The 27,771-nt window shown below is 48.4% G+C and overlaps 1 protein-coding gene across 3 annotated transcripts in view; it reads left to right on the top strand.

Moving 5' to 3' along the window:
• Positions 1 to 27,771, top strand: part of LSM14B (LSM family member 14B) — a 321,849-nt gene that overhangs the window by 168,145 nt on the left and 125,933 nt on the right. For all 3 annotated transcript variants that reach the window (XM_069650715.1, XM_069650714.1, XM_069650713.1), the window contains one exon: positions 26,297 to 26,458. In XM_069650715.1, coding sequence (XP_069506816.1) covers positions 26,297 to 26,458 — 162 coding nt within the window. The remainder of the gene's footprint in view (positions 1 to 26,296; positions 26,459 to 27,771) is intronic.

The raw sequence follows: 27,771 nt of genomic DNA on the forward strand, positions 1-27,771 counted from the left end.
ATCATACATGTTCTGCAGTTTCCACAGGGCTATTCTATTCCTGGTATTGTGCTATATGAACCCTCTACATATGCTTTGAAGTTTAACTAAGAATCGCTTGGGTATCATATATGGTATATTCCCAGAAAAGTGTAATAACCTCAGCAATACAACCATCTTCAACAGTGCCACCCTTCCTACCATGGCCAAAGGGAGCTTAACCGAGAATCTCATGCTATTCTCAATGTTTGCCACTGCCTTCTCTGTTTTATGTTTGTATTCATCCTCTACCGTGTGATAAATATCAATCCCTAGCTATCTAAAGGTTCTAGTCTCCCAATGTATTTGTAATACTGGTAGATTTTCCCAAGGGGAATATACATGATTTCTTAGGATTGACTGTAATGCCAGAGAGCAACGCAAATCGCGCCATTACTTCTAAGATGTATTGCAGGTTTTCCTCAGGCTACTTCAAGTATAACAGCATATCATCAGCATACATTGATATTAAATGCGGCCCTTCTTTCGTGTAGATCCCCACCACCTCATATTGTCTCAGCTATATCGCTAAGGGTTCCAGTGCAAGGATAAACTGCATCAGGGACCAAGGGCATCCCTGTCTAGTGCCCCTACTGAGTTGCCACCTCTCTGAAATGAGTGCTCCCTTCTTGGCTCTGGCTAGTAGCGTACTGTACAGTAGTTTAAACCACTTCAGGTACCCGGGCACTATTCCATATTCTTTTAGGGCTGCCATCAGCCAGGGCCATTTAACCGAATCAAAGGCCTTCACTGCATCTAATGAAATAATTAGAACTTCGTGCAAGTCCCTTTCTGCTCAATGACATGGTGGAGCCTTCTGAGATTGTCCGATATGCTTCTGTGCTGAACATATCCGGTCTGGTCAGGATGTATGCGTTTGTGAATAACTTGTCTGTCTATTTGCCAGCACAGTCGTGAATATCTTGCTGTCCTGGTTCAGCATCAATAGCGGTCTATACAACCCGCAGTCCATGCTAGGCTTAGGTTTGAGAAACAGAATAATAATTGCCTCTCAGGGATTCCGGCAGTATCCCTATTTTTAACACTTCATTCAACAGTGCCAGTAACCGGGGGAGCACTTACATCTTGTTTTGTAGAACTCACTGGGGAGTCGGTCTGCTCCCGGTGCTTTGCTAGTAGGTAATTGCTTTATCACTGCTTCTAGTTCTTCCAACGTAATTGAGCCTCTAGGTTATCACTCTCTTCAGTTCCTAATTTAGCCAAGCCAATATCCTCCAGTGTTTGGATGTTGAGTATTTGTCCGTTCTCCCCCTTTATTGCTCTGATAGTTCGTCAGGGTGTTTCATTTTTATACAACGATACTAGCAACCTCCCTGGCTTGTCCCCACCAGCATGCTGCTTCTCTATGCATTTCTTGTAATTCAAGTTGCATAATCTCTCCCAGTGCCCTCCACACTCCTGCTGCAATTGACTTACGGTTTTGGCTTCCTGATGATGCTTATGGAGGTTGTCCGACTCCACAACCAAAAGAAAAGGGGGCTCACTGTCTGCAGGTTCAAAATTCAAGTCCTCAAAATCCAGCCAAGTTGCTTGGGCTCTCTAAGGTAAAGGGGAATTGGCACATTTCTGAGAAGTCTTCCTAACGCTCGTCCCTCCCCCCCCAAACTAAGGGACGGGAGGATTTAATCCACCCCTGGATGAATCTCTTTACTCCAGTCGTCATACATTCTGGAGACATCAGCATTTTGGTGATTACACCCTGACCTGTGTTCAATGATAAAATCAAACCCCTGTAGGCTGATTGACCATCTTAACAATTTCGGATTTTCACCCTTCATCTGCATTAACCATCTCAAGGGTTGGTGGTCTGTTTAAATTACAAAAGTATATCCATACAAGCATGGTCTAGATTTCTTCAAAGACCACACAATGGCAATACATTCACATTCTATGGTTGCCCACCTTGTTTCAGGGTCCTACTGGTTTCTACTGATGAAGCAGATTGGGTGTTCCCTACCTTTCTCATCCAGCTGACTCAGAACTGCACCTATACCTGTATTGGAAGCATCAGTCTGTACAATAAAGGATTGGTTGTCGATAGGAGCTGTCAAGACTGGAGCTTGATAAAGGGCCTTCGAATGCCTTAGTGCACTCCTCATTACACCTAACCTTCTTGGGGAATTTGTGTGAGATCACATTCAAGGGAGAAGGTATGGTCCCATAGTTCTCAAAGTTCCTAACATAAGCTGTAAGACCTAGAAAGGCTCTCTTGGGTTTGAGTAGTAGGGGTGGCCCAGTCTTGTACAGCTTGTACTTTGCTAGGCAATGGCCTTATTTCACTTCCTACCTCATGTCCAAGCTAGACCACTTACTCTGACCAATTTGACATTTACTTGCCTTTATGATCAGATCGGCCTGCTCATGAGCCTTCAATACATGTCCTAAGTGATTAAAATGTTCCTAGTAGGGCTGAACACTGCAATGTGATTAAAGTATACCATGCAGAAGTCCTCCATCTCATTCAGAACATGATTCACCATCCTTTGGAATGTAGCTGGTGCATTTTCCAGTCCAAAAGGCATAAACTTAAACTAGTAGAGGACTCCTGGGGTTGAAAATGCAGTTTTCTCCTTGGCATGGTCAGCTATTTGCCAATAGCCTGATGTTAGGTCAAATGTACTGAGGTACTTGGCTGAACCAATTTGTCTTGGTCTAGCATCTTGTTGACCTCTTCCTTTATGTGGGTTCTTACATGGTCTGACATTCTGTAACACCTGCTTTTGACAGACGGTCACCAGTGAGAATCTCATGCTGGCCCCAAGGCATCAAGCCTGGTGATAGTGAAAACAGGGAGTGAAACTGATTTGGTAGAATTTTGCACTACTGCTATTCCAGTGTCAGATCAGAAGAGAGATGAACTCCCATCTGCCCATCAAAAGGTTGTCCCCTGAGGTCAGGTAGAGGCTCACACTACTCCTGAGCAGAGGCTAGAAGCAAAGCTCCCAGTTCTTGTCTAGAGACATAAGCCTTTAGGCGGTTGGTATGAAAAATCCTGGGGGCATCCTTAGGATTGCCTAAATCCACCAAATAATTGACCTCTCAAAGTTTTCCACAACTTTGATGGGTCTAAACCATTTGTCCTGTAAGGCCCTCTGCCCTGTAGGTATTAGAACTAGCTGGTCTTCAGTAAACTCAACCATGTTGGCTTTCTGGTCATCCCTGACCTGCTTTCAAGTCATCAGAAGCTTCTGTCATGTGTAATTCTCCTTAGGAGACCTAACACATAGTAGTGACTCTCACTGGCTTGTGGGAAGGAGCACTCTCCAACCCCTCCTTCATTGGGGCCAATGGACCTCTAGCTGGATGACCATAGAGGAGCTCCAAGGGTCTGAAACCAACCCCTTCTTGAGGGACTTCTCTATAAGCAAAGAGAAGGCATGGCAGTAGAAGGTCCCACTTTCTTCTTAGGGGGTCTTCTAAAGCACCCATCATGCTCTTAATAGTTCTATTAAACCTCTCCACCAACCCATTGGTTTGGGGATGGTAGGCTGAACTTGTAGGTCACTCCAGTTTTTCCACATGGCTTGCATGTAGTGGGACATAAAATTGGTCCCCCTTTCTGAGATAACCTCCTTAGAAGAACCTAGCCTGGTAGAAATACCAAGTAGGGCCTTAGCAGTAGCAGTCGTAATAGGTATGGCTACAGGCTACCTGGTAGCATGGTCTACCACAACCAATATAAATCGGTTGCCTCAAGATGTGGGAGGGTCTAAGGGACCAGCAATATCAGTTCCTACCCTCTCCAAAGGTATCGCGTTCTTGGCTCTACTCTTGCCAGAAGACGTGTGGCGGCTTCTACACAATTTATCTACATCAGACCCCATCTTGGGCTAGTAGAAATGGAGAAATCCTTTCCTTGGTCTTAAAGCTCAAGTGACCAGCTAAAGGAATCTCATGGGCTAACGGTAGAAACTGGGGGGGGGGGGGGTCTTACCTCCTGAGGAGCACTATAAGGCTCCTGTAGTACCCTGGGGTAGACTCAAGGTTCACTGTAGAGGCCATCCTCAGAGTACAACCTGTGCTTCCCTGGCTCTTGCCTTTCCAGCTGGGAAGCTGCCTGTTGGCAAAGAACTTCAAGAGTAGGACACTCTTTGACCTCTGCTGAAGTGTGCCCTACAGGGGCCTCCTTCTGCAAGTAGAGTCTGCAGCTCATGATGGTCTTTAGGATCCAGATCTCCAACGGGGGGGGGGGGTTCTTACAGCTTTCATCAACAGTAGCTGATTCACCATCTTCTGGTTGAACTTCACACAACTTCAGCTGGTGGAGGGGTCAGTGGTGTGACCTGGGACTGTCCTCTCGGATGTCCTGGTTTTGTGCACAAGTGCTACTTTTCTTGTTTCCTGAGATCTTGGGTTTCCTCTGTCTCTTTCTGCCTGTAAGTAGAGGTTTGCTCTTCCTGTGGACTTAGTGTTATAGGTTCCTCTAATAACCCACCGAGTCATCTAAAGTGAACTCTGGCCGCATTTAAGTCATTCCCCAACAGGACTCTGCCAGGCACCTCACTTTGTAGACTGACAGGCATTCATAGTCATATTGTTGCACTGGATGAGAGTTAGTAGTATTGGAACCATATGGATAGGGCCTCCGGCAAACTAAGTCGGATCTTTAGGTGCCTTAGCAACATCCTCAGGTTTGAAAAAGGTTTCACCAACCACTGTGATGCTGGCCAGTGTCTCTAATGGCATGGGTTTCCTGACCATTCACAAGTACACTGTCCTTGTAGTATTCTTTTGTGTTATCTGGGATAATTATACACATCTAAATTCTGCTGTTCCGACAGACCCATGGGCACTAAAGACACTGGCTGAGACTCCAATGGGGTCTTCAGCCAATGGATGAAAGTTTATACTTGCCATATGTACTTCATCCCTCAGGGATGAAGGCTAAGGAGGCCGTGTGGACCCCTGAAGGTTTACACTTGTATCTGGGATCCCCTTTCACATGGTCAGTAGACCTGCAAGCATACCATGTACCAAATGTTTTCTGGAACGGGGGTTTCTGCTGGCCGTCCCTCCTGGTTTGGCACCAGAGGTTTCACTGGACTGACCTGGTTTCCCAAATGGCTTACCCTTAGTTTGTGACCCTCTTTTGGATGGGAGGTTTTAGAATTCTTTTTCATAGTTTTTGTTCTGCTTCCACTCATCCTTTTTGTGAGTGGCCCCAGAATCCTTGAGTGGACCTGTTAGCAACCCACAAGTTGCTAGCTTTTTGGGATATCAATCTCTTTAGATGCAGCCAAGTGCTGTCTCGGCTCAAGAGACCAGGCATCAAAAATACTCCAACAAAAATAGATTTCTCATTCCTTCAAAGGAGATCACTTTAACCATCTGTTTTTCAAGCATTCACACACTCGGGTAGCCCCAGGGGTTCCATCAGTCTTTTTGAGGTTCCTAAACCTCTTAAGGTACTGGGAAGGAGTTTTCTCAAATGTAGTTATCAAAGTTAGCTGCACGTTTTCATACTCCAATCTTTCAAGTTCCCCCACCTCCATTACAGCATCAGTTGCAACCTGGGGGAACCTAGACAAAAGCCAAGGAATCAACTGATTTCCTGTGAAACCCTGAATCCCATTATTGTATTCAAAAGCACCCAACCAATCCAAAAATCAAGTTCTCCAGCATGGGGTCTGGCATGGATTCACATGCTCATGAATATTCCCCGTCGTCAGGCTGGGAATCCTCGGTACTGAAAAATCAGTATCAGTATCAGTTTCGTTTCTGATCTGTCTTTCGTAGTAGTAACCAATCACTGATCTCTGCGTCATAATGACCACAGCCAATGACTGCCATCTCCCTAAGCCCCGCCTCTGGCAGCCATCTTCAGATTTTTACCGCACGTTCAAGTGTTGGGATCCTCGTGCTATTGCTCTCGAGCTTTAGTGCTTTTTTCGTGCTTTTTTCATAGGAAAATGTTCTCTTTCGGTCAAAAGAGCCTCAAGCTCCACAGTTTCTCTATCCGATCAACGGGGACCCGTGTCGGATTCTTCTACGCCCCTCAAGGGTGAAGATTTCGTCGAGCCATGCTTTTGGAGGACTCAAGAAGTTTCTCAGGCCCATCTCGGACATGGCCCAGGAGAAGGGAAGCTCGACGCCCGGAAAGCTGTTCAGGGTCTGCCCTGGATGCCAGCTTCAGAATGTCTTTAAGGAGGATGAACACTCCCTTTGCCTCTGCTGCCTGCATGAGGACAAGACGCACGTGGAGAAGGACTATGCGTTTTGTGGCAATATGTCGGAGCGGACCGTGAAGGACCGCCATCTGCGCGTCGCCAACTGGCTGGAAGGGAAGAGCCCGTCAGGCGAGAAAAAGAAGTCTGAGCGGTCTTCTAAGACCTTTGAGGGTGCCCCGGCGACGGGGGCCCAACAGAAGGCCAAGCACCGCGAGTCCGCTTGCACCGGGAGCGCCGAACGGTCGGGCTCTACGGGTGCCAGGCAGGGCGCATCCTCCCCGGTGCCATCAACCATGAGCCAAGGCTCGGGTGAGAGGAAGGCCGAGCACCTGGCGAAGCTCCTGGAGAGACCCGGTCGAGCTAGAAGGCCCCATCGGAAGGGGAGCGAGGCGGTGACCCTCCCCCAAGGAGAAGGCGGTGAGCGCACCTAAGGTGGTGAAAGCCTTGATCCCCTCGGCCAAGGCCTCTATCGAGACAGTCGCGGCGGCCCTGGCTCAGCCTGTGGAGGCTACACCAGTGGTGGCGACCTCGGGTCCCAGAGGCTCCCTGCCACCGCGGAGGGAGTCCTCTTTCATGCCCATCGACGGGACCCCCGTGAAACCTCCGACGGAGAAGAAAAAGGGGGCCAGGAGGTAGTCGTGGATTCGGCCTCAACCTCTGAAGAGGAGCTGATCGAAGTCTTAAGCCACGGTGTTGGCGTGGAAGACCACCAGCCCATCGGGAGGGACCCCGACGTCGGAGACGACGATAATGTCGAGGGTGCTGACGGGGCTCCTGACCGCCCGTCGGAATCCCCTCAACCAGTGCTGCAAGACAACTCGGCGGTCATTTTGTTGGCTATTCAGTCCTTATGCTCAGAGATAAGGACGAGAGTGCCGTTAGCACCAACGGAGGAACCGCTCCCGACGGGGGACCCGGAGCCAGGCCCTTCTGGGAGCCGCCCTCGTAAGAGAAGGATTCATCCTCCACCTCCTTTTCAACCATCGCGCCCTGCTCAGCCCTCCTCCCCGTCCACGACCCGTGGGGATGATACAGGGACGATACGGCCGCGACGGGTACAGACGACAAGGTTTACGATGAGGATCTTCCGTCGTCCCCTCCTCCCTCGGGCTTCCCCGCCTGACGAGATTGGATCGTTTCATGCCATGATCGCCAGGGCATCCGAGCTTTTCCAGCTCTGCCCGGAAGAGAAGGAAGGGTTCCTTTATCAACGGCGCGAGACCAAGAGGAAGACGGTCCTCGCTGTACCTCTACTGGACGATATCTGGGATGAGGGTCTCGCCCTCCTCAAGAACCCATCCACAACGCCTGTGAGAAGGGATCGGTACGAGAAGTAGTACCGGGTCCCGGACGCGGCCCCCTTGTGCCTGCGGGCACAGCCGACCCCGGACTCGGTCGTCTCTGCGGCGGCCAGGAAGAAAGCGGGGGGGGGGGGGCCCTCAGCCTCTACGTCAACCTCCCCGCCGGACGGCGAGGGAAAGAAATTGGACACGATGGGACGCAGAGTCATCTCATCGGCAGCGACGACGATTAAGGCTGCCAACGTCTTGGCTATCGTAGCCCGCTACGACGGATTTGTGGTACAAAATCTCCCCCTGCACGACTTCCTACCAGACAAGAGGGCGGAGGCCCTAGAGATCTTGCAGGAAGGAGAAGTGGCGTCAGACCACGCCATTACGATAGCGACGGACATCGCTGACACTGGATTTCGCCAGTTGGGCAACGGCGTGTGCCTTAGACGGCGTGGATGGCTCAAGGCAACGGACTTCCGGCAGGACGTGCGGACCAGGGTCTTGGGCATGCCGTTCGGGAGCAACCTGTTTGGGAAAACAGTGGACGATTCCCTACAAGCCATCAAGACGGACACAGACGGCCCGGGCTCTTGGTTTTCTCCAGCAACGACGGCCGTCCTTTCGGAGCGTCAGATGCAAGCAGGGTGCCTCCAAAGGTTCCGGCGGCGGATTTTCCACCTATCGTCAAGCGGCCCGTTCGTCGTCACAGGAAGCCTACAGGGGACAAGGCAAGTCGGGCGGACCCCGCCGTCGTCGCCAGGGAGGACAAGGCAGCAAAGCCTCGTCGAAGCAGGACTGAACCGGCCGTGGGGTCGGGCCCCCACCGAAGCACCCCGGTGGGAGGCCGGCTGGCGAGCCTCGTCAGCGTGTGGGAGTCCATCTCCACCGACCGATGGGTGCTGGACGCCCTGGCCCAGGGTCACACGCTCGAGTTTCTAAAGAAGTGCCCGCGCGTCCCCCCACCCCCCGTGGCCAGGAAGGAACATCACATCCCCCAACTTCTCTTGGAGGTGTAAAGGCGATGCTCAAGAAAAGCGCCATCGAGCTCGTCCCAAAGAGGCTTTGGGGCTCCGGAGTTTACTCAAGATACTTCCTTGTGAAGAAGATGGGAGGATGGCGTCCCATCCTGGACCTACGACGACTGAACAAATTCATCAAGGCATAGAAGTTCCGGCTGGTCACCCTCCAGCACGTCCTGGATCAGCTGGAGGAGGGCGATTTCCTGTCGTTGGATTTGGAGGATGCTTACTTCCATATCCCCATCCTAAAGGGACACCGAAAGTTTCTCAGATTCGTGGTCCAAGGGCGTCACTACCAGTTCAGAGCCCTTCCCTTCGGATTGAGGTTGGCACCCAGGGTGTTCACAAAGTGCCTCGCACCGGTGGCGGCGTGGCTGCGCCTGGAGGGGATCCACATCTACCCATACCTGGACGACTGGCTCATCCGAGCAAAGACAAGGGAACTCGCCGCGGAGCACACGGCGAGGACCGTCCAACTACTCACGGACCTGGGATTCTCCATAAACTACGCCAAGTTCCACCTGGTGCCCGCGCAAGATGCGCTGTTTCTGGGAGCGAAACTCGACACAGTGGTGCTTCTGGCCTCTCCGTCGGAGGAAAGGACGAGGGCCATCTTGGGCAAGGTGCAGCGGATGCTGGTTGCGGACGCGGCCAGGCTGAGGTCCATCAAATCCCTCCTCGGAATGATGTCTTCTTGCATTTCTCTCATCCGCCTGTGCAGGCTTCGGATGCGCCCGTTACAGGAGTTCCTGGACGCTCGCTGGAATCAGACGGGCAGCTTCGAGGACAGGATCACACTCGACGAGAGCTTCCGACCAGCGATCCGGTGGTGGGGCACCCGCGCGCATCTGACGGCAGGCATGGACTTCCAGACCCCGGGCCACCAGAAGACAGTGACCACGGATGCCTCCCTGGAAGGGTGGGGAGCGCGCACCGAAAATCTGCACGCGAGACGCCTTTGGCTTTCGACAGAGAAGTCCCTCCATATCAACGTCCTGGAGCTCCGTGCAGTGTTTTGGGCCCTCGGGTCCTTTCTTCCGTCCCTCAAGGGCAAGGTGGTGAGGATCTTCACCGACAACACCACCACCATGTTCTACATCAGGAAGCAGGGCGGTACCAGATCCCCCAGCCCTGTCCAAGGAGGCGCAGGATCTGTGGCATTGGGCCGTCGACCAAGGGATGTTTCTGGTGCCGTTTCATCTGGCAGGAATAAAAAACACCATTGCCGACTCGCTCAGCAGATAGCTGCGCTCGTGCCACGAGTGGGAACTACGACGGAATCTAGTGGACCACCTCTTCCGACGGTGAGGCACACCCCAGATCGCTCTGTTCGCGACGGCGACGAACTCCAAGTGCCGGAGGTTCGCCAGCAGGTTTCCCCAGCCGAGGAGCATGGGCGATGCTTTCTCGTTCCCCTGGGAGGGCCTGTTTCTATACGCGTTCCCTCCATTGCCGTTGCTGATCCGGCTCATCAACCAGCTCAAGAGGTCACGGTGCAGGATGATCCTCGTCGCATCTGCGTGGCCGAGGCAGATATGGTTCCCGGACCTTCTGGACTTGTCAGCGTCCCCGTCAATCAAGCTGCCAGTGGACGCGGATCTTCTCTCCAGAGAAGGAGGCGCCATCCTCCATCACGACCCAAAGTCGCTGAACTTGCAGGCCTGGCTCCTGCAGCGTTAGAGTTTGGAGGCAACGACATAATGGCTGACTGCAGAGATGTTCTTGCAAAGGCCAAGGCGTCCTCAACTCTTAAATGCTACAGACACAAATGGAAGAGGTTCTCTGTCTGGTGCCATGCACAGAAGATTAACCCTCTACGGATTACGGCTCCGCAAGTACTGCCGTACTTACTGACGCTGGCCAAGGCTGGACTGGCGCACGCTTCCATCAAGATTCATCTTGCTGCGATCTCCCGATACACCAGAACCACGGGACGGACGTCTTTGTGGTCTCGTCTGGTGAAAGAATTCATGAAGGGACTATTCAGATCGTTCCCGCCGGTGAAGGCTCCGGCTCCAGCGTGGGAGCTCAACGTGGTGCTGACCAAGCTCATGGGACCTCCGTTTGAGCCTCTGCACTCATCTCCGTTGAAGTTCCTGTCGTGGAAAACGACGTTTCATGTGGCCGTCACCTCCGCACGACGAGTGGGAGAGATCCAGGCCCTTTCCTGCAAGCCCCCGTACTTGACTTTTCACGACACGAGGGTAGTGCTCAGGACGCACACCTCCTTCATGCCCAAGGTGCCGTCGGACTTCCACCTCAACGAACCCTTGGTGTTGCCGGTTTTCTTCCCGTCGCCAGCTGAAAGGACTTTGCACTCGCTGGATGTGGCTAGAGCGCTGAAGTTCTACGTGGACCGCACGAAGAGTTTTCGGAAGACGTCACAACCTTTTGTGAAATTTGGACCTGTCAATCAGGGGAAGGCTCTCTCAAAGGCTTCCATTTCCAGATGGCTCTCCGGCTGTATCATGTACTGTCATCGGTTGGCAAACCGACCGCTTCCCGGCTGTCCGAGAGCCCATTCCACCAGAGCGATCGCAGCTACCACGGCGTTCCGATCTGGTGTGCCCCTGCTGGACATCTGCAGGGCTGCTACGTGGAGGTCAACGCACACCTTCACGAAATTCTACTGCGTCGATCGGGACTCCAGGGAGGAGTCCAGGGTCGGCCAAGCAGTGCTACGCAACCTGTTCGCCTAAGGTGACCCTGGTGAGAAGGTAAGAGATGCTTAATGTTGAGTTGTTGTATTGCTTAATGTTGAGCCTGTTGCCACCTCCCGTGGTTGTGCATGTGTGTACTGCTATGTATTCTTTATTCATGAGCATGTGAATCCATGCCAGACCCCATGCTGGAGAAGGAACAAGTTACTTACCTGTAACTGTTCTCCAGCATGGGTCTGGAATGGATTCACATGCAAACCCTCCTGCCTTCCCCTCTGCGGCTCTTCACTTGGTCATACTGCCACTTCACGTGCTACCAAATCTGAAGATGGCTGCCAGAGGCGGGGTTTAGGGAGATGGCAGTCTTTGTCTGTGGTCAGTATGACGCAGAGATCAGGGATTGGTTACTACTACGAAAGACAGATAAACGAAACTGATACTGATTTTTCTTTACCGAGGATTCCCAGCCTGACGACGGGGAATATTCATGAGCATGTGAATCCATGCCAGACCCATGCTGGAGAATAATAGTTACAGGAAAGTAACTTGTTCCTTTCACATCAAACATACTCGCTGCTTCTTTGGGCATGCAAGGCCTTTTTTGACAAAGACCTAGAGGACACTGGGATAGAAACCTTTTCAAGAGACAATTTCTTAATTTCAAGAACATGCTGCCTTTCCTTTCCCCTAAGTGTGATGTCCTGATTGGTTTCAGCTTGGATCTGCAATCTTTTGAATTCCAACTCTAGGGCTTCACCGGACAAACCAACGGTCCAGGAGTTGCAGCGGGCATCATCTTAAAGTTCTTTGGATTCCTTCGTCCAGTGGTCGACTCTGCCTTTCAAGCCAAAAAGCCTCGCCTTTTATGCAGGTTTCTCCCATTCATTCCAGCCTAGCTGTTGGTCACCCAGCAGTGTGGTTGTCCTTGCTGGACAGCCAGCCGGCCAGTCACCTAAGAGTGCATTTGTGTCTCCTAGGAGACTAAGCACAGGGAGTTTCAGGCACCTCCCTCGCTTCCTGCCCCGCCAGACACCCTGGAGCCAGCGGCGGGCTTCACTTGGGAATCCTGCCGAAGACAAAACGAACAAAGGGACCAAACTGGGTTGGCACGCATAGTAAATCTCAAGGAGGACCTTTCCACAAAGAAATGGGGGGGGGGGGGGTGAAGGGGGGAGACTGGGGCCGTTTTTACAAAAATGGCATTCTTGGGTGCTTTACAGCAGCTGCATACGCAGCCCGCAGTAAATGCACACCATGGTAGTTAAAAGTAAACCACTACCACCAGCCATTCATTGAGGAAAGGGTAGCATAAAATTGTTACATGAGAAGCTAGACAAAGGGATACAAAGTAAACCCCTCCATCACCCTATTGTGAGATAGTGTGTGCTGGGTGTAGAAAGTTACAAGTGTAAGTAAAGTCAATTTCACTTTACTGCTTTTGGAAACCGTATTTTATCCAAGAAAAGGTATTTAAACCTTTGGGAAATCTGAAAGACTGTCATGGTCACAGGGCAAGGGCCACTATCTTTATCTAAAGGGTCCAAATGGACTCAGTTCCTGGCGCCTTTGGCGCCAGGTTCATGAGAAAGTGTGCTCTGCACAGTGTCTGGGGAACGTGTTACTTCCTCCCGAGCAGGCTCCCCATGTGCATCCAGGCCGGGCGTGGCAATTGGGAAACATTGGGGTGCACATGCAGTAGTCTCTGGGAGTGGCGAGGTGGGTTCACAAGGTGGAGCCAAAGGGGCATGGCTGGGACCAGGCTATTTAAGCCTGCCCCACCCACATGCAAGCGCTTTGCGTTAGTCTGCTTCTTGCAGTGTAACGCTTACCGCCTCCTGAAGCTCTTACCAGATTCCAGTTAATCTTCAGCACGCATCTCATCTTCAGGGCGCACCATACCTGACTCAAGCCACACCATCGTTTTGAAGCGCAGCTTACTTGCATGAATCCAGCACCTCATCTTCAGCACGCACCTTAACTGCTTTCAGCAATACCATCGCTCGACGCGCATCTTACCTGACTCCTGCAATTCCACCGCCTGTAGCGCATCACATCTTACCTGATTCCCATTGTCAGTGTCGAGACGCATCCTCACCTGTTCCGGGCGTCTAACTACACAAGAGCTCTTCTCACTCAGCATCCTCACGGATCCATCAACCGCTGGCAGGTCTTTGGATAGCCGGCCTCCATCAGCTGCCGCCAGGCCATCCGTGCAACAGAAATGGACACAAAAGGTTAGAGACTACATAAATATCTTACGCTTGGCCTTGCAACGCATCCTTGCGCTCAACATTGAAACCCCAATTGATCTTCTGTTTGGGAACCTCCGAAACCCCTCTGGCACCCATTTGGACTCGCTCCTAACACTGCGGCTCCGCGCAGCCTTCTTCACACCTATTGGAGAAGACATTACAAAGGTTATGGACAGTAATCACAGAAAAGACATTGCAAAAGAATACGGACAATAATCATTGTTAAGAACACTTACCTTCAAAGTGGTTCAGCCACAGCCGGTCTGGGCTGCCATGCACACGGACCACCGAAGCAACTAGGTCTATCAAAGGTGCCCTTGCAGTTGAGAAGCAGGACGGAGAGCTCGTCCTCATAAGACAACGAGTGAGACCAAATGGGTAAACGCATGCTCGCCTCATTTTGGAACGAAGGGTTTGAGGGAAATTGGTCCAACCACAGCATTCTCACTGCTTCTCGTATTCTCTCAGGGGCAGTGCCAGCAACTAGAGCAGCCCACACTACAGAAGCCGGGGAAGAAGTCTGATTCAGGGGAGCCAAGTCCAGGGAGGGTTACAACCGTGCCCCAATGTCCCTGCAGAGACCAGGTGAGCGTAATAAAGACTTCCCTGTGCCACTGTGCTGTGTGACAATGTAATGGATAACTATGGAGTTTGTCAGACCCCACAACCAAAAGAAAGAGTTGAAAATCACATTAAAATACATGAGTGGGAAATGCAAGTCTTCAAAATCCAGCAACGTTGCTGGGGGTCCCTAAGGATGAGAGGAATTGACACATTTCTGAGTATGCTTCCTAACACAAGGACACTGTGGACATTGATATATCACTGGTACATTTATAGAAATACTGAGTTTGGTGTCAAAAAGAAAAAGGTTGGGGAAGGAAACAATGGTTAACATGTTTCATCAGGTAACCACTTTTGAACCCCCAATGCAATGTAGATTAACACTTTACGAGCTATACAAGTAAAGAATGTATGATTTTTTGGAGGAACAGATCAAAACAGTAAAAGGTTAGATGAGTCTGGCTGTCGTGGCTCCCTGAAAATGTCACTTGAGCAAAGTCTAGGGCAGCTGAGGCACTTCTTGAAGGTAAGTAAAAAGTCTTGCACGATGTTATGGAGAGTTTTGTTGAAAAAATAAATCTATGTTGGGCCACAAGCTGGGAGGCTTGTGAGGGCAAAGATGCAAGCACCTCTGCAAAAGGGCAGGCAATGCAAGTCTCACCTGAGAGCTAGCAAGCTACACAACAAGAGGTAAGTACCCCTTAGTTTACAGTACCTTAGGTTTGAAAAAATTTGTTCCTGCTGGCTTCTGTTCCTGTTGTCTGCAGATCCTGTTCCTGGGCCTCAGTCGTGGGGACAAGAGGGAGGACGTCTGCGGACTCAGCACTACGATTCGAAGGTCGGCTGCAGCAATGGACAAAGTTGAAATCAGTGGCACTTTGCGGTTTCAGCTTCTCGCGAATAGCAGCATTGCAGTTCTTGGATACTTTCTGGGCTTTACTTGCTTCTGCTGTTCAGCACTATGTTGAGATGGCTCAGACTTGGTTAGTCCTGCTTCAAGGGAGTCCGTAGGATCTTCCTGGAGGTCTGGTCCGACTTAAAAACAATGCACTAGATTCTGGTATTCTTGTCCCCTGGCACTCTGCAATAGCAATGGAACTACAGCCAGCAGCGAGGATTTCCAGTTGAGTTTGTCTTGGAGTCGATTGGTCCCACCAACCCAAGGGGAGAAGTCGTCCTTTGCAGGGCTTCTCGAATTGAGGCGAATTTGAAGCTTCGGCACTGCAGCAGAGCTTCACCAGGCAATCCAACCGTCCAGGAGTTGCAGCAAGCCTCTTTTCAAAGTTCTTCTTCGGATTCCTTAGTCCGGTGGTCGACTCCGCCTTCCTTGCAAAAGACCTCGCCTTTTATGCAAGTTTCTCCCATTCATTTGCTTTCTAGTTGTCACTCACGCAGCAGGGTGACAGTCCTGAAAGGACAGCCAGCCAATCACCTTTGGGTGCATTCCTGTAACCAAGGAGACTAAGCACAGGGAGTTTCAGGAACCTCCCTCGCTTCCTGCCCTGCCAGACACGCTGGAGCCAGAGGCAGGTGTCACAAGTGAACTCTGCCAAAGACAAAACTAATAAAGGGACCAAACTAACAAAGGGACCAAACCTGGTTTGGCTCGCAGAGTAAATCTCAAGAACGACCTTTCCAACAAGAAATGGTAAAAAATGGGTGCTATACTGCAGCTGCAATTGCAGCATACTGTAAAAACACACAATGGTAGGAAAGTTAATCACTGCCACCAGCCATTAATTGTAGAAAGGGTAACATAAAAATGTTACATGAGAATATGGACCTAGGGAATACCAAGTAACCCCTCCAGCACCCTATTGTGAGATAGTGTGTGCTGGGTCTATAAAGATACAAATGTAAGTAAAGTCAATTTCACTTCACTGCTCTTGGAAACAGTTTATCTGAGAGAAGGTATTTAAACCTTTGGGAAATCCAAGGGACTTCCCTGTGCCACTGTACTGAAGGTGCTGTGTGACTAAATGTAAACAATGATGCCTATGAAGTTTGTCAAACTCAAAAACCAAAAGAAACAGAGTTCAAATCAAAGTAAATACATGAGTGGTGGAAAAAGGTCTCTCTGGAGGATAAAAATTAAGTCCTAAAGTCCAGCAAAAGAGGTGGGTGTCTGTTAGGTAGAAGGGAATTATCACATGTTATGCAGCTTGTGAGGGCCTACTGCATTTTGTTTTTTTGTCCTGCAGATTCCCTTATTAAATCAAAAATATCAAAGCGAATAAACTGAGATGTAGGTTTTTCTCAGCGTCCAACATTTTTCTTTATTGCTATGCCGTTAAGCTGGCAGTAAAAATTAGGAAGCACCTTAATTGTTTTATCTGGAATTCATTGTACTCTGATTTGCTTGAATGTAGTGTGTATTTTAATGAATTATTATATTCCAAAATAAATTGATAGACTACCTTATAAATAAGGCTCCCGGATTTATGGTATTTATTTTTCTGCCATTTCTATTTATCCATATTTATTGTTGGCCTTTTTTTTCTGATTTTATACTCATTTATTTTGTCATGTAAAAAGATCATTTGCAACCAGGACTCTGCATTTATTCCAATTCAAAAAATGCATTCAAGCACACATGCAGCCATGTAGGAAAAATGCTAGCTCCATTTTTTTCCATAACAAATGGTTGCTCCTGTGAATGCTGCTGCCTTAGGATATGCTGTCAGCAATTTGAAGAACTTTAATGCTATTTGCATACAATATTTACTCTCTCTCAAGGGGTGTGGCTAGAGGGCCATGGAGTAGGACGTGTCTTCCGAGCTGCTCCCGACGATCCGATATGATCCTAAGTGAAAATAAGCTAAAAAAGGCATGTTCGTGCTCAAAATGATACTATTGGATGTGTAAATGCGAGGGGCAAGTTTGATGAGCTGAGTCCTCTATGACTGCAGGAAGATTGGCAAGATCAACTGAAGGTTTGTGGCCGTGGTGCGACTCCCCAGACAAAATGGCCGGCACGCCAGAACAAAGGAGGCAGAGGTAGGCCCAACGGCGGACGGAGGTTCACAAGGAGAGCGCAGTGGGTGAAAAGTGAAGAGGGAAGCAACTGCGGCTAAGAACTCCACTGGTGCTATAGAACTGGTTCGCTGGAAGCGGTCCGCAACAGAGTGCAGGAGCCGCTCATGGCGCGCTTGAGCTGCAACGGATTGCCTACGAGAGGTTGTAGACCTTAAGAAGTGGACTGGGATAACGCACAAGGGAGACACATGTCTGGCGGTGCCACAGCGTGCTATAACCACGGAGGAGGAGGAACTGGGAAGCGGGGCCCACACGTTAAAGAAAAGCTGGGCATCTGCACAAAGGCAGGACTGCACAATGTCAGTGAGAGGAGGCAAGACCAAGAGTAAACCCACTATGGACATCTTTGCCAAGCCCCAACAGACTCCGACCACCCCGGTACAAGGTGCAGCAGCCGCACCTGCAGAGATATCCCCGACAAAAGAGGATTATTTAATTCTAACAGCCATTACGGAGTTGAAGGCCTCGTGGGATACAGTGATGGCGGACTTGAGAACTGCTTTGGAAACCAAAATAGATGAGGTTGGGCTAAAAGTCAACCTGTTGCGACAAGATGTAAGAGCGCTGGCTGAAAGAACAAGCGGCCTAGAAAGTACGGTGAAAACCAATACGGAAACCAGGAAAAGTAACGCAGAGAAAGCCACATTCTGAAGCAACGGGTCTCCAACTAGGAGAACCGCGTGGAGGAGGCGGAAGCGAGAGCGAGACGGAGCAATATTCGGGTGGTCTGCCTACCGGAGGGAGAGGAAGGTCCGGACCCCACGGACTACGTGGAGAATTTGATCCTGCAAGAAATAGGAGCTGACAAACTTTCCCAAGGATTTGCAGTTGAACGGGCGCACAGGGCCCTAATGAGGAAACCACGACCTGGAGGCCCCCCCGGGTGATAATGGCAAAGATGTTGAACTACAAAAGATCCTGGAGTACTTTCGGAAAGGTGGAACGATCAAAAGGGCATCTGCAACCATTACGACATACCCTGAATACACCATGTTGGTACAGAGACAGCGTTATAACTATGTGGCGATCAAAAGGAAAATGCATATGGCCGAAATCAAGTACATGCTTTTGTATCATGCAAAGCTCAAGGTCCTGCATAAGAGTAAGGTGTACTTTTTCGATACCGCAGAAGACGCAGCGGCATGGCTGGATATGCAGGGTTATCATGAACAAGGTGAGAAGAAAGACCACGAGGATCATAAGTGGAGGGGGTCATATTAGATAGAATGCAAGTATGGAGAAGGAGGGGGCCCTGGTGAAAAATGAAGGGATAGTCGCATGGGTAACAAGGGCGGGGACAGGACAGATAACATTGAAAACTGCAATAAGAGACATTTGGACTTGTTGGACTAGAATATTAAATGGGAATGTAAATTGGGCAGCATTAAGCGCGCTTACATGGAAGCAAATGTGAGTGGCAAGATGGAGACGACCTACCCCCAAGAGTTAGAGTAGTAGGGCAATTGCCAGAAAAGGGCTAGATGCGGGGGGGGGGGCCCGAGATGCAGGGATGGAGCTGGGCGACAGTTGGGTAGGGTGTTGGGGCGGGAGGAAATAGAGGGGAGTTGGTTGGGGCGGGGAAGGGAGGCGGGAGGGAGGGAGGTGGAAGTTTGGGGAAGTTCATGTTGGGAGATGAGCCCGCATGGAATTGGAATGTATTTGGTCATGAACTGCACTTGTGGGGGGAGAAGAGGGACCCTGATATGCCATGGGGATCTTAAAATAATTACCTGGAACGTCAGAGGGCTCAATAGTCTAAAGAGGAATAAGGTCATGCTATACCTACGCAGACAGAGTAGACATAGCCCTGCTGCAGGAGACACATTTTACACAAGACAAGATGGAGATGATCCGGAAAAAATGGAAGGGGACTGGCGGGAGCATCATATTCGGCCTATGCCAGGGGGTGATCATTTGGGTCGTGCCACATGTCCCGTTCCAACTGTTAGTCCGTGGTGGAGGCAGACGGGAGGATGGTCATGAGAGGGCTGGTGGAAAACAGGGAGATAAGCATTATAAACATGTGCTCCCCGAATCAAAACACGGCAGCATATTTCAGAACCTTATGCAACAAACTTAATACGTGCTTGGGAGGGGCGGTGATCTGGGGAGGAGACTTCAACTGTGTTCAACCTTATGGTAGATGGGTCCGATGGAAAAATGGACAGACCCACCCCAGCCGCCAGAGCGCTGCATACGCTATTGGATGATTTCGGGTTTGTGTATGTATGGAGGGCACATCACCCCCAGGAGAGGCAGTATTCGCACTACTCGGCTCCACAAAATAGGCACACTAGATTGGATTATATGTTTGCCGCGCAAGATTTAATGACTGAAATAACGGAAACGGAATATAAAGCGAGGGTCCTCTCAGACCACTTGCCACTAATCCTGAGATGGTAATACCGACCCCTGAGGGCAAGGATCCCGACATGGTGCCTCAGAGCAGAGGCGCTGAAAGACACAATTTTCCGGGAGGATATGAGGGAGGAAATAATAAAATATTTTGAGATAAACACTGGCAGTGTAGAAACAGCAGGTATGCTTTGAGAGGCCTTTAAAGTGGTGATGAGGGGGGTGGCTATAGCTAAGTCCAAAGGGGTACAAGAACGGATCCAGGCTGAACTGCAAGATACGAAGAGGGAACAAGAAAGGGCACTAAGGGAATGAGGTAACGCCAAGAAAGATAATGAAAGAATATTTAAGCTGCAGCAGAAATGTGCGGGGCACTGGGAGAGATTGTGCAATCTTAAATATAAGAATTGTACAGAGAGATAGCATGCGGGGGAGGGATAAACCAGGGAGGGTCCTGGCATGGCTATATAAAAGTGAGACCCCCAGGCCCACAATCAGGACAATAACGAGGGAGTATGGGAGCTTAGTGGACACCCAAGAACGAGTTAACCAAGAATTTGTGGAGTATTATCGACTCCTGTATGGAGATGACAGTGCCTGCACAGAAATAGCAGAAACACTGGAAGATATAGGACTGCCGCATATTAGTGCTGAATAGTGGGAGGAGTTGGATGCCCGGATTACTTTAGAGGAGTTGGAAGAAGTGGTGAGACAGTTGCCTACTAGTAAGACCCCAGGAACAGACCGACTCCCAAGTGAATTTTATAAAACATATAAGGATGAAGTGCTTCCTCTGCTTTTAGAAATGTTGAATGAAGCGTATGAAGTGGGTAGGCTGCCAGAGTCCCTCAGAGAAGCAACAATTATACCACTACTCAAACCTAATAAGCCCGGTCAGAACTGTGGATCATACAGACCCCTGTCGATGCTTAACCAAGACAGTAAAATATTGATGGCTGTTTTGGCAAACCGAATGAAGAGGGTTATTGCTAAACTAATACATCCCGACCAGACTGGCTATGTTCCGAACAGGAACATATCCAACAATCTCAGGTGACTCCCAAGTTTGAGTATGCAAATGTAGACCAAGGCGAACTGGCAATTGTATCGCTAGACGCAATAAAGGCCTTTGATTCCGTCCAATGGCCATGGCTGATGGCGGCCCTGCGTGGCTATGGGATAGGGCCTGGGTACTTCCAGTGGGCCAAGATGCTATATAGCGCTCCGTTGGCTAGAGTTAAAACGGGGTCAGTGATATCAGAGGTGGCAGCTTCGGAGAGGTACTAGGCAAGGATGCCCATGGTCTCCTATGTTGTATATTCTTGCCCTGAAACCCTTGGCCATATACCTGAGGCAACAGTATGACCCGATAGGCATTGCTGTAGGAGGGGAACCGCATCTAATCTCTTTGTATGCGGATGACATGTTGTTGTACTTAAGGCATCCAGAAGAAAACCTCCAGTACATTTAGGAAGTGATGGACAGATATGCAAAGCTGTCTGGCATAGCTGTGAACCCCCAAAAATCTAGAATATTTCCACTCGGCAGGTACAAAGGGACCCTGCTAGAACCGCTACCGGTACTACAGATACCATGGGCGGTGCACACGTTCCGATATCTTGGAATAGATGTATACCATATGGTGGAAGAGGAACACCAGTACAATAGAGACGATAAGGAAAATTAGAAATGGTATGAAGTTCTGGGTGAAACTACCTCTAGCGATGATGGGGCGAGGGGCAATGTTGAAAATGGTGGTCCTACCGAGACTCTTGCATTATTTTGGAAATATCCCATATCTTATAACAAGGCAGACCTTTGACAAGATAGAGAGCATGTGCAGGGACTTCCTCTGGCATGGGACGAGGAATAGGGTAGCCCTTTGGAAGCTGCAAAACTCATAAGAAAAAGGGGTATAAAACTGGCGAACTATGAAATTTACTATATAGCAAGCCAGCTGCAATATGTAGCTAAATGGCTCTCTGAAAAGTCAACCTCGGAGTCCAGGCTGTTACGACAGGACTGTGCCCCATACTTCCGAAAGGAAATGATGTGGCTGCCTAAGGCAGACATGGCAGGGCGCCCAAAGATACTAGGGTCGAAGATATTGTGCAGGGCCTGCCAGCTGATGGTGTACTCATTCCCGTGCTCCCCGCAGGTACCACTAGTGGCGTTGACCGGCAAAGACAAGCAATTAAGGATGATTAGGAAACACTTGGAACCGGTGGGATAGCAACCATGGGCGATATATGGCAGGAGGGGGACATAAGGGACTTTGCGATATTAGAGGAAGAAACTGGGTTACATACGTGCCAGTATATTACCACACGGTGGTGCGGAAAATCAAGGAGACATGGTCCGAATTAGCACTAGCAGAAGAACCGGACACTAATATTGATACAATATACGACGTCGCAGAGGGGGGGTGGGGGGCACGAGATATCTAGAATAAGTTGATGATGTCCAAGGTGGGGAAGGAAGTGGTGCAATTGAGACGGACAGGGAAGAGGAAGTAGGAGCCCCAATGAGTGATGGGATGTGGGAACGAGCCCAAAGGTACCACAAAAAAGTGTCAAAATGCAAGACTGCAACAGATACTACTGTACGTAACCCATAGGGCGTATATGGCGCCCCAGAGAATAGCTAAATTCAAAAATGTGGGACAAGCATGCCCCAAATGTGATGAAGAAAATCCTGTAATAGTGCACATGTTTTGGTCATGCCCAGTCATTGAGCATTTTTGGGGCGAGGTGGCGCACAAGTTGGCTGAAAAAGGAATCAAAATTGTGGTGGACACGGTGTGTGCCTGTTTGATGGGAGGGTTTCTGAGACCGCATAAACTCAAACATGTGAGTAAATTAAAGGACTTGGCATATGCACTTGCAAAGAGGAGAATTGCTATGGGATCGAAGACAGACCAAGACTAGAAGCATGGTGGAAAGATCTACAGAAATGGGCCGAAGTGGAAACTGTGGTATGGCAGGATGCAAGTAATGGGGGGGGGGTGCGGGGGGGAGAGGCTGAGACCCTGATAGCCTGGAAACAATTGATAGCAGAGTTATTTGGGCTACCACAAGACTCAACGGAAAATATGGAGGATGAATCCTTAACACAAGATGCAGAAACAGAACACGGAAGGAAATAGGCTCGTAAGGGGGGGAGGGAAGAGGAGAAGCAGTGGACATGTTGCAGAGATGTATGTTCATAATGTTACTGTATGCACTGCAAGTTTGGTTTGTTGAAATAAAATTAATAAAATTATTTTTTTTAAAACAAACATTTACACACTCCTACTACAAATCTACTATTCGATTATTGGCCTGCAATGTATGCGAGTGACCTCATACAGAACCAGACACCTTTTCTGTGTTTTTTCCATTTTTTTTTTAATGGACAAAGCGCATTGACTGTTGGATGGATGTGTAAAAACGGAAAACTGGAAACCTTGCAGGAATGTTTTTTAGTTTACCTTTGAAGTTGCTGGATTTCAATGTTATTTCTTGAACTATTAATTTAGTATTTGATCTAGTAAGCAAGTATCCTTATCGATTGCAGCCATTAGATTTGTGATTGACATTTTTATGATCTTATGTATTTTAATGAAAATATTTGTATAGTATTTTGAATAATGTATTGGCTTTTTAATGGTTTATGTTGGGTAAGAAATAGTGCAGTCCAACTGGTGAGGACTACACAAGACTTATCTGCTTGGTAGTGACTGAGCAGCCAGGCTCATTTTAAGATGGGTAATGTGGGCTGTAGAGCTGTAAAATTGAAATCGGGAAGTACAAGAAGCCAAGTAATGCACACTTGAAGTTATGTACACATATTTATAATGTACACAAGGTTTATATAAGCATTCTTTAAAAAGCTTTAGCTACTAGTAACATTCAATCCGTTAGGATTCCGATTTTTAAAAGGCAAAAGTTGGTAAAGACATTTCGTATGCCAACACATGTTCCAGCACAGAGTGATTTCAGTAAAGGTCAGTATTGCACCTTTTTCAGATACCAATTCAGTTATGGAGTTGTGAAAGGAAATGTTAGAATAAGATTTAGAACATTAAACAGTTTGTAAAATAATTTCAATCTCCTAACGGGAGGCGGGTGACTATTATTCCAGCAGTAATAGGCAACTATTATAACCTATGAAGGAACAAGTACTGCCAACGCCAGTAGGTTCAGAGGAGTGCCTCTAGGGAGCCAGGACAGCCAAAGTCAATGGACAAAGTTAATAGTTGTGATGCACGTCTTCGATAGTCTTGACAAAGTTAGTAAGTTCAGAAGAAATCACAGTAACTCAAGTGAGCTACTTTGTAAAGAGCACAAGCTCTTAGGCCAGTGCAGGTGAGTTGAGATCAAATCCAAAAGTACTTTGAACGATAGGAAGCACAATTTATGGCTAAAAGGTGAAAACCCCAAGCCCCACAGTACCTGCGATTCGAAGAAAAATGTTCCAGCTGGATTTCTCCTTTCTACAGCTTGTCAGACCCTTGTTACTGAACATTGGTCGTGACAAAAAAGGGAGGATGTCTTGCGGGCTCCTGCAGCAGTACTTGGTAGAGGGACTCCCTAGCAATGGAGTTACTTTGTCTCAGCAGCACTACAGTGTTTTGGCTCATTTTCCTTGGCGTCCATGAAGAACGAAAACTCTGGTTTGAAGAAGCTTGCGCCCTCGGTCCTGGACTCTGGGTCAAGATTTCCTGCTTCTACAGGGTCCTCTGGATGCCCACGAAGATTTGGACAGATTCAGACTTCGCAAGACAATGCACTCGTCAATGCTTATAGGACACCTGACCCCAAGCATTGGGCTTCTGCGGCTCTGGTGAGGCACAGCAAGTCAGGGGTTGCGCCAAATGAAAGCTTGTCTTGAGGCTATTTGGAGGAAGTCATCCCGTACGGGTCTCCCAAGTCGATATGAAAACTGGGTCATTACCACTGCAGGGCTTCACCGGGTACTCCTGGCCCAGATGGGGGCTGCTGGTGTCATCACTTCTTCTTCGGATGTTCCTCTCCATTGGTTGACTCTGCCTCTAGTCCCAAAAACTTTGTTTTTTTTACGTGATTTATTTTATATTTTTTTATTTTAATTATCTATGCTGTCAATCACACAGGGTGGCTGTCCAATCAGGACTGGTTTCACTCGGGCCCACCTAGAGATAAAGGACATGGAAGTTTTGGCACCCTCCTTCACTTCCTGCCTTTCCAGACACTGGAGCCTGGTCTGGCTTCAGGGCTGAAGCCCGCAAAACGCACAAAGGGCTCTAGCCAGTTTCAACTAACAGGGCAAAAGCCAAGAAAGAACTAACAAACAGAAAATGGCAAAAAAAGACCGGTCCATTTTGGAAAATACGATCACTCATGCCTGCTGTACTGCAGATGAGGGTTTAGCCTGCAGTAGGAATGCACACTGGTAGTAAAGGTAAACCACTGCCACCAGCCATTTAAAGTAAGTTAGTGTAACAGAAAATGTCCCATTAGAAGTGGGAATTACAAAGTAACCCCAAGCACTCCACATAAGGTGGTGCTTGCTGGGCCCACAAAGAGAAAGTTAAGACTGGGATCATCTTGCTATTCTTGGGAACATTAGTTCACCCAAGAAAATGTAATATAACTTTCACTGAAGTCCGAGGGACTCCTTAGTGGCACTGTACCTAAGGTGATGTCACTATATGAGAGGCAGATGCCTATGGCGTTTGTCAGACTCCATAAAAAAGTAAAAACAAGAATTCCAGTCAGGAAAACTACATGAGGGAGTGAGAAAAAGGTCCCAATCACTCAGGAGTAAAAGAATCACAAGCCCCAAGTCAAGCAAAAGAGCTGGGGGTTTCTACGGTTGAAGAGAATTGGCACAGAAATGAAATTTCTCCCTAACGGCATAATATGAAATGTTTGACGTGCATTGTCTTTCTGTAATTCTTTGATTTCCATTCTTGATCGTATGGCTTAAAAAAAGTTGTGCAGGCTTATTAAACCAAATGGCAAAAATAAGTTATGCAAAATAAGTTATGCAATGATATGCTGTTTTTGGCACACTGCCAGTTATCAAAGCTTGGGGATGCCTTTTGTAGTACACTGGTCACTGATGCATCAGATACTTCAACATCAGCACTCATACATGGTATGTGAACACCATGTGATTGGACACTCTCTCTCTCCATGGGCAATCAACTGACCTAGCCAACCATACATCCCATTGTAACTTCAGCATTACCATGACATGTACTGGTAAGGGCTAGTCACTGGTTTCTGTTTATTTATTGTGCTATTTTGCATGTAATGTTGTCAATTTGCAAATTATAAACCTGTCCAACGTTTACCATGGTGCATTTATTAGTCTGTGCTATTTTATTATACACTTGGTGGGGAGGGCCTCATCCAACAAGAACTGGTGACATCTGCCACACAATAACACTCAATCATAAAGGCCCATGCTGAACCTCAGAGTGCAACCTGCATGAACAGATGGAAAGATCACCACAATATTGCACTGGATATCCAAAGTAACTCCAACCCTCTTGTCCCACAACCCAGGATATGCCCAGTCTGGTTATCACTATACACCTTTCCACCTACATTATCCACGCACCCCATCTTTTTCTGAACTGCACATATCAACACTAAGAGCTAAATTGTGCACATCACTTTAGTCTTCCCACTCAATCTTTTGTAGGTTTCTCTGTGCCGGCGGACAATGCCAAGTGGGCCATGAAGGGCCCTGTACCATTCTTTGATTTGTCTTTTGTATGTATGCATTGTGAATCCTTCAACTCGCTGGATACCCCATGTTGGGATTGCTGAATGGCCTTAGACCAGATTTAGGATGGTCTTGCAGAGCACGATAGTTACACGCTTTTTCAGCTTCACTTTGTTTTGATGATTCCACTATATTTCTCATTTAACTAAATTACAGGCAACAGGAGAACACGGAATCGGTCCAGAGGACAGAACCGGCCAGTCAGCACAAAAGAGAATGCAATCAAATTTGAAGGAGACTTTGATTTTGAAACTGCAAATGCACAGTTCAACAGAGAAGAACTTGACAAAGAATTTAAGAAGAAATTGAACTTTAAAGGTTTGTTAGAGCAATTGGATAGCCCAGTACTGGGAACCCAGAGTCTTGTGTTTAAATGGCACTGCATTGGTTTACTCAAACTAGGATGTTTAGTCTAAGTTTTTTGCAGTTTTAAATTATCTCTAGATTGAGGTGTTAATAGTGATGTCGAATGAGATTAAAGTGTATACTGCACAATTTTACTATAATTGGACTGGCTATATGGTGCAAAATATTGACTTGGGACTAATTTCAGGTCCGCCAACAAGTAACTTATCGGTCAAATGGACACACATTACATTTGCAGATTGATTGGTTTTGTTACCTCCTGGCAGAATATTTACTTAGTTGAAAGTGGTAAGTTGGCAGGCTGAATCTAGTTGTGGTTGAAATTGGGTTTAGTGGACTAGTTAAGCTTCGAACTAATGGGCCACGCCACAAGGGTTTATTTATTTATTCACATTTGTATAGCGCACTTGCAGCCCATGGACATCGAGGCGCTGTTACAAGTAGGTGTTGGATTCTTAATTCAGCAGATATGCATGAGACGAGAGGTCTTATGGATACACAATTACAGGCATAGTTACAAGTGAAGAATGATAATCATAATACAGTGACAGAATGCAGTCAGGTACGTTTCATACAAAGAGCTTGGTTTTAACAGCTTTGCGGAAGGCTTGGTGGGATTCAATCATTCTGATGTGAGGTGGCAGTGCGTTCCAGTGGGTGGCGGCCCGCGTGGGAAAGCTGGCACCACCGGCGCGCACCTTGCGTGATTTGGGCGTGACAATCGTGTTGGAATAGCACGTTCTTAATGGTCTGGTGGCAGAGTGCTTGGTGATTCTTCGGGTCAGGTAGGGTGGAGCAAGTTAATGGAGGCATTTGTGGGTGAGGGCGAGTGTTTTGAAAACAATCCTCTCTTTCACCGGAAGCCAGTGTGCCTGTCTTCTGACTTGAGATGTGGTCTTTTCTCGCGGTGCCTGTGGCCGCCCTAAGTGCATTATTTTGAACTAGCTGAAGTTTGGCCAGGTTCTTATTGGAGGTCCCAACGAGTAGGGCATTACAGTAGTCCAGCCTAGATCCAATTATTGCCCTGGCAATGGTGAGGCAATTCTGGCGTGACAAGAAAGGTCTGGCAGCGTTGAGGACTTTCGAGTAATAGGCTGAGGAGGAGGCAATGGCATTGACCTGTCTATCCATTGACAAGTCGGAGTCTAGGTAGACTCCGAGTGTCTTCACATGATTGGAGACCTTGATGGGAATGTTGTCAATAGTGAAGGAAGAGTACTGTACACCGAGGTTCCCCAGCGTGGAAGGTGCTCCTATGAGGAGGA

This window comes from Ambystoma mexicanum, chromosome 3p, assembly GCF_040938575.1.
Source record: "Ambystoma mexicanum isolate Mex_15411 chromosome 3p, UKY_AmexF1_1, whole genome shotgun sequence".
NCBI classification, from domain to species: Eukaryota; Metazoa; Chordata; class Amphibia; order Caudata; family Ambystomatidae; genus Ambystoma; species Ambystoma mexicanum.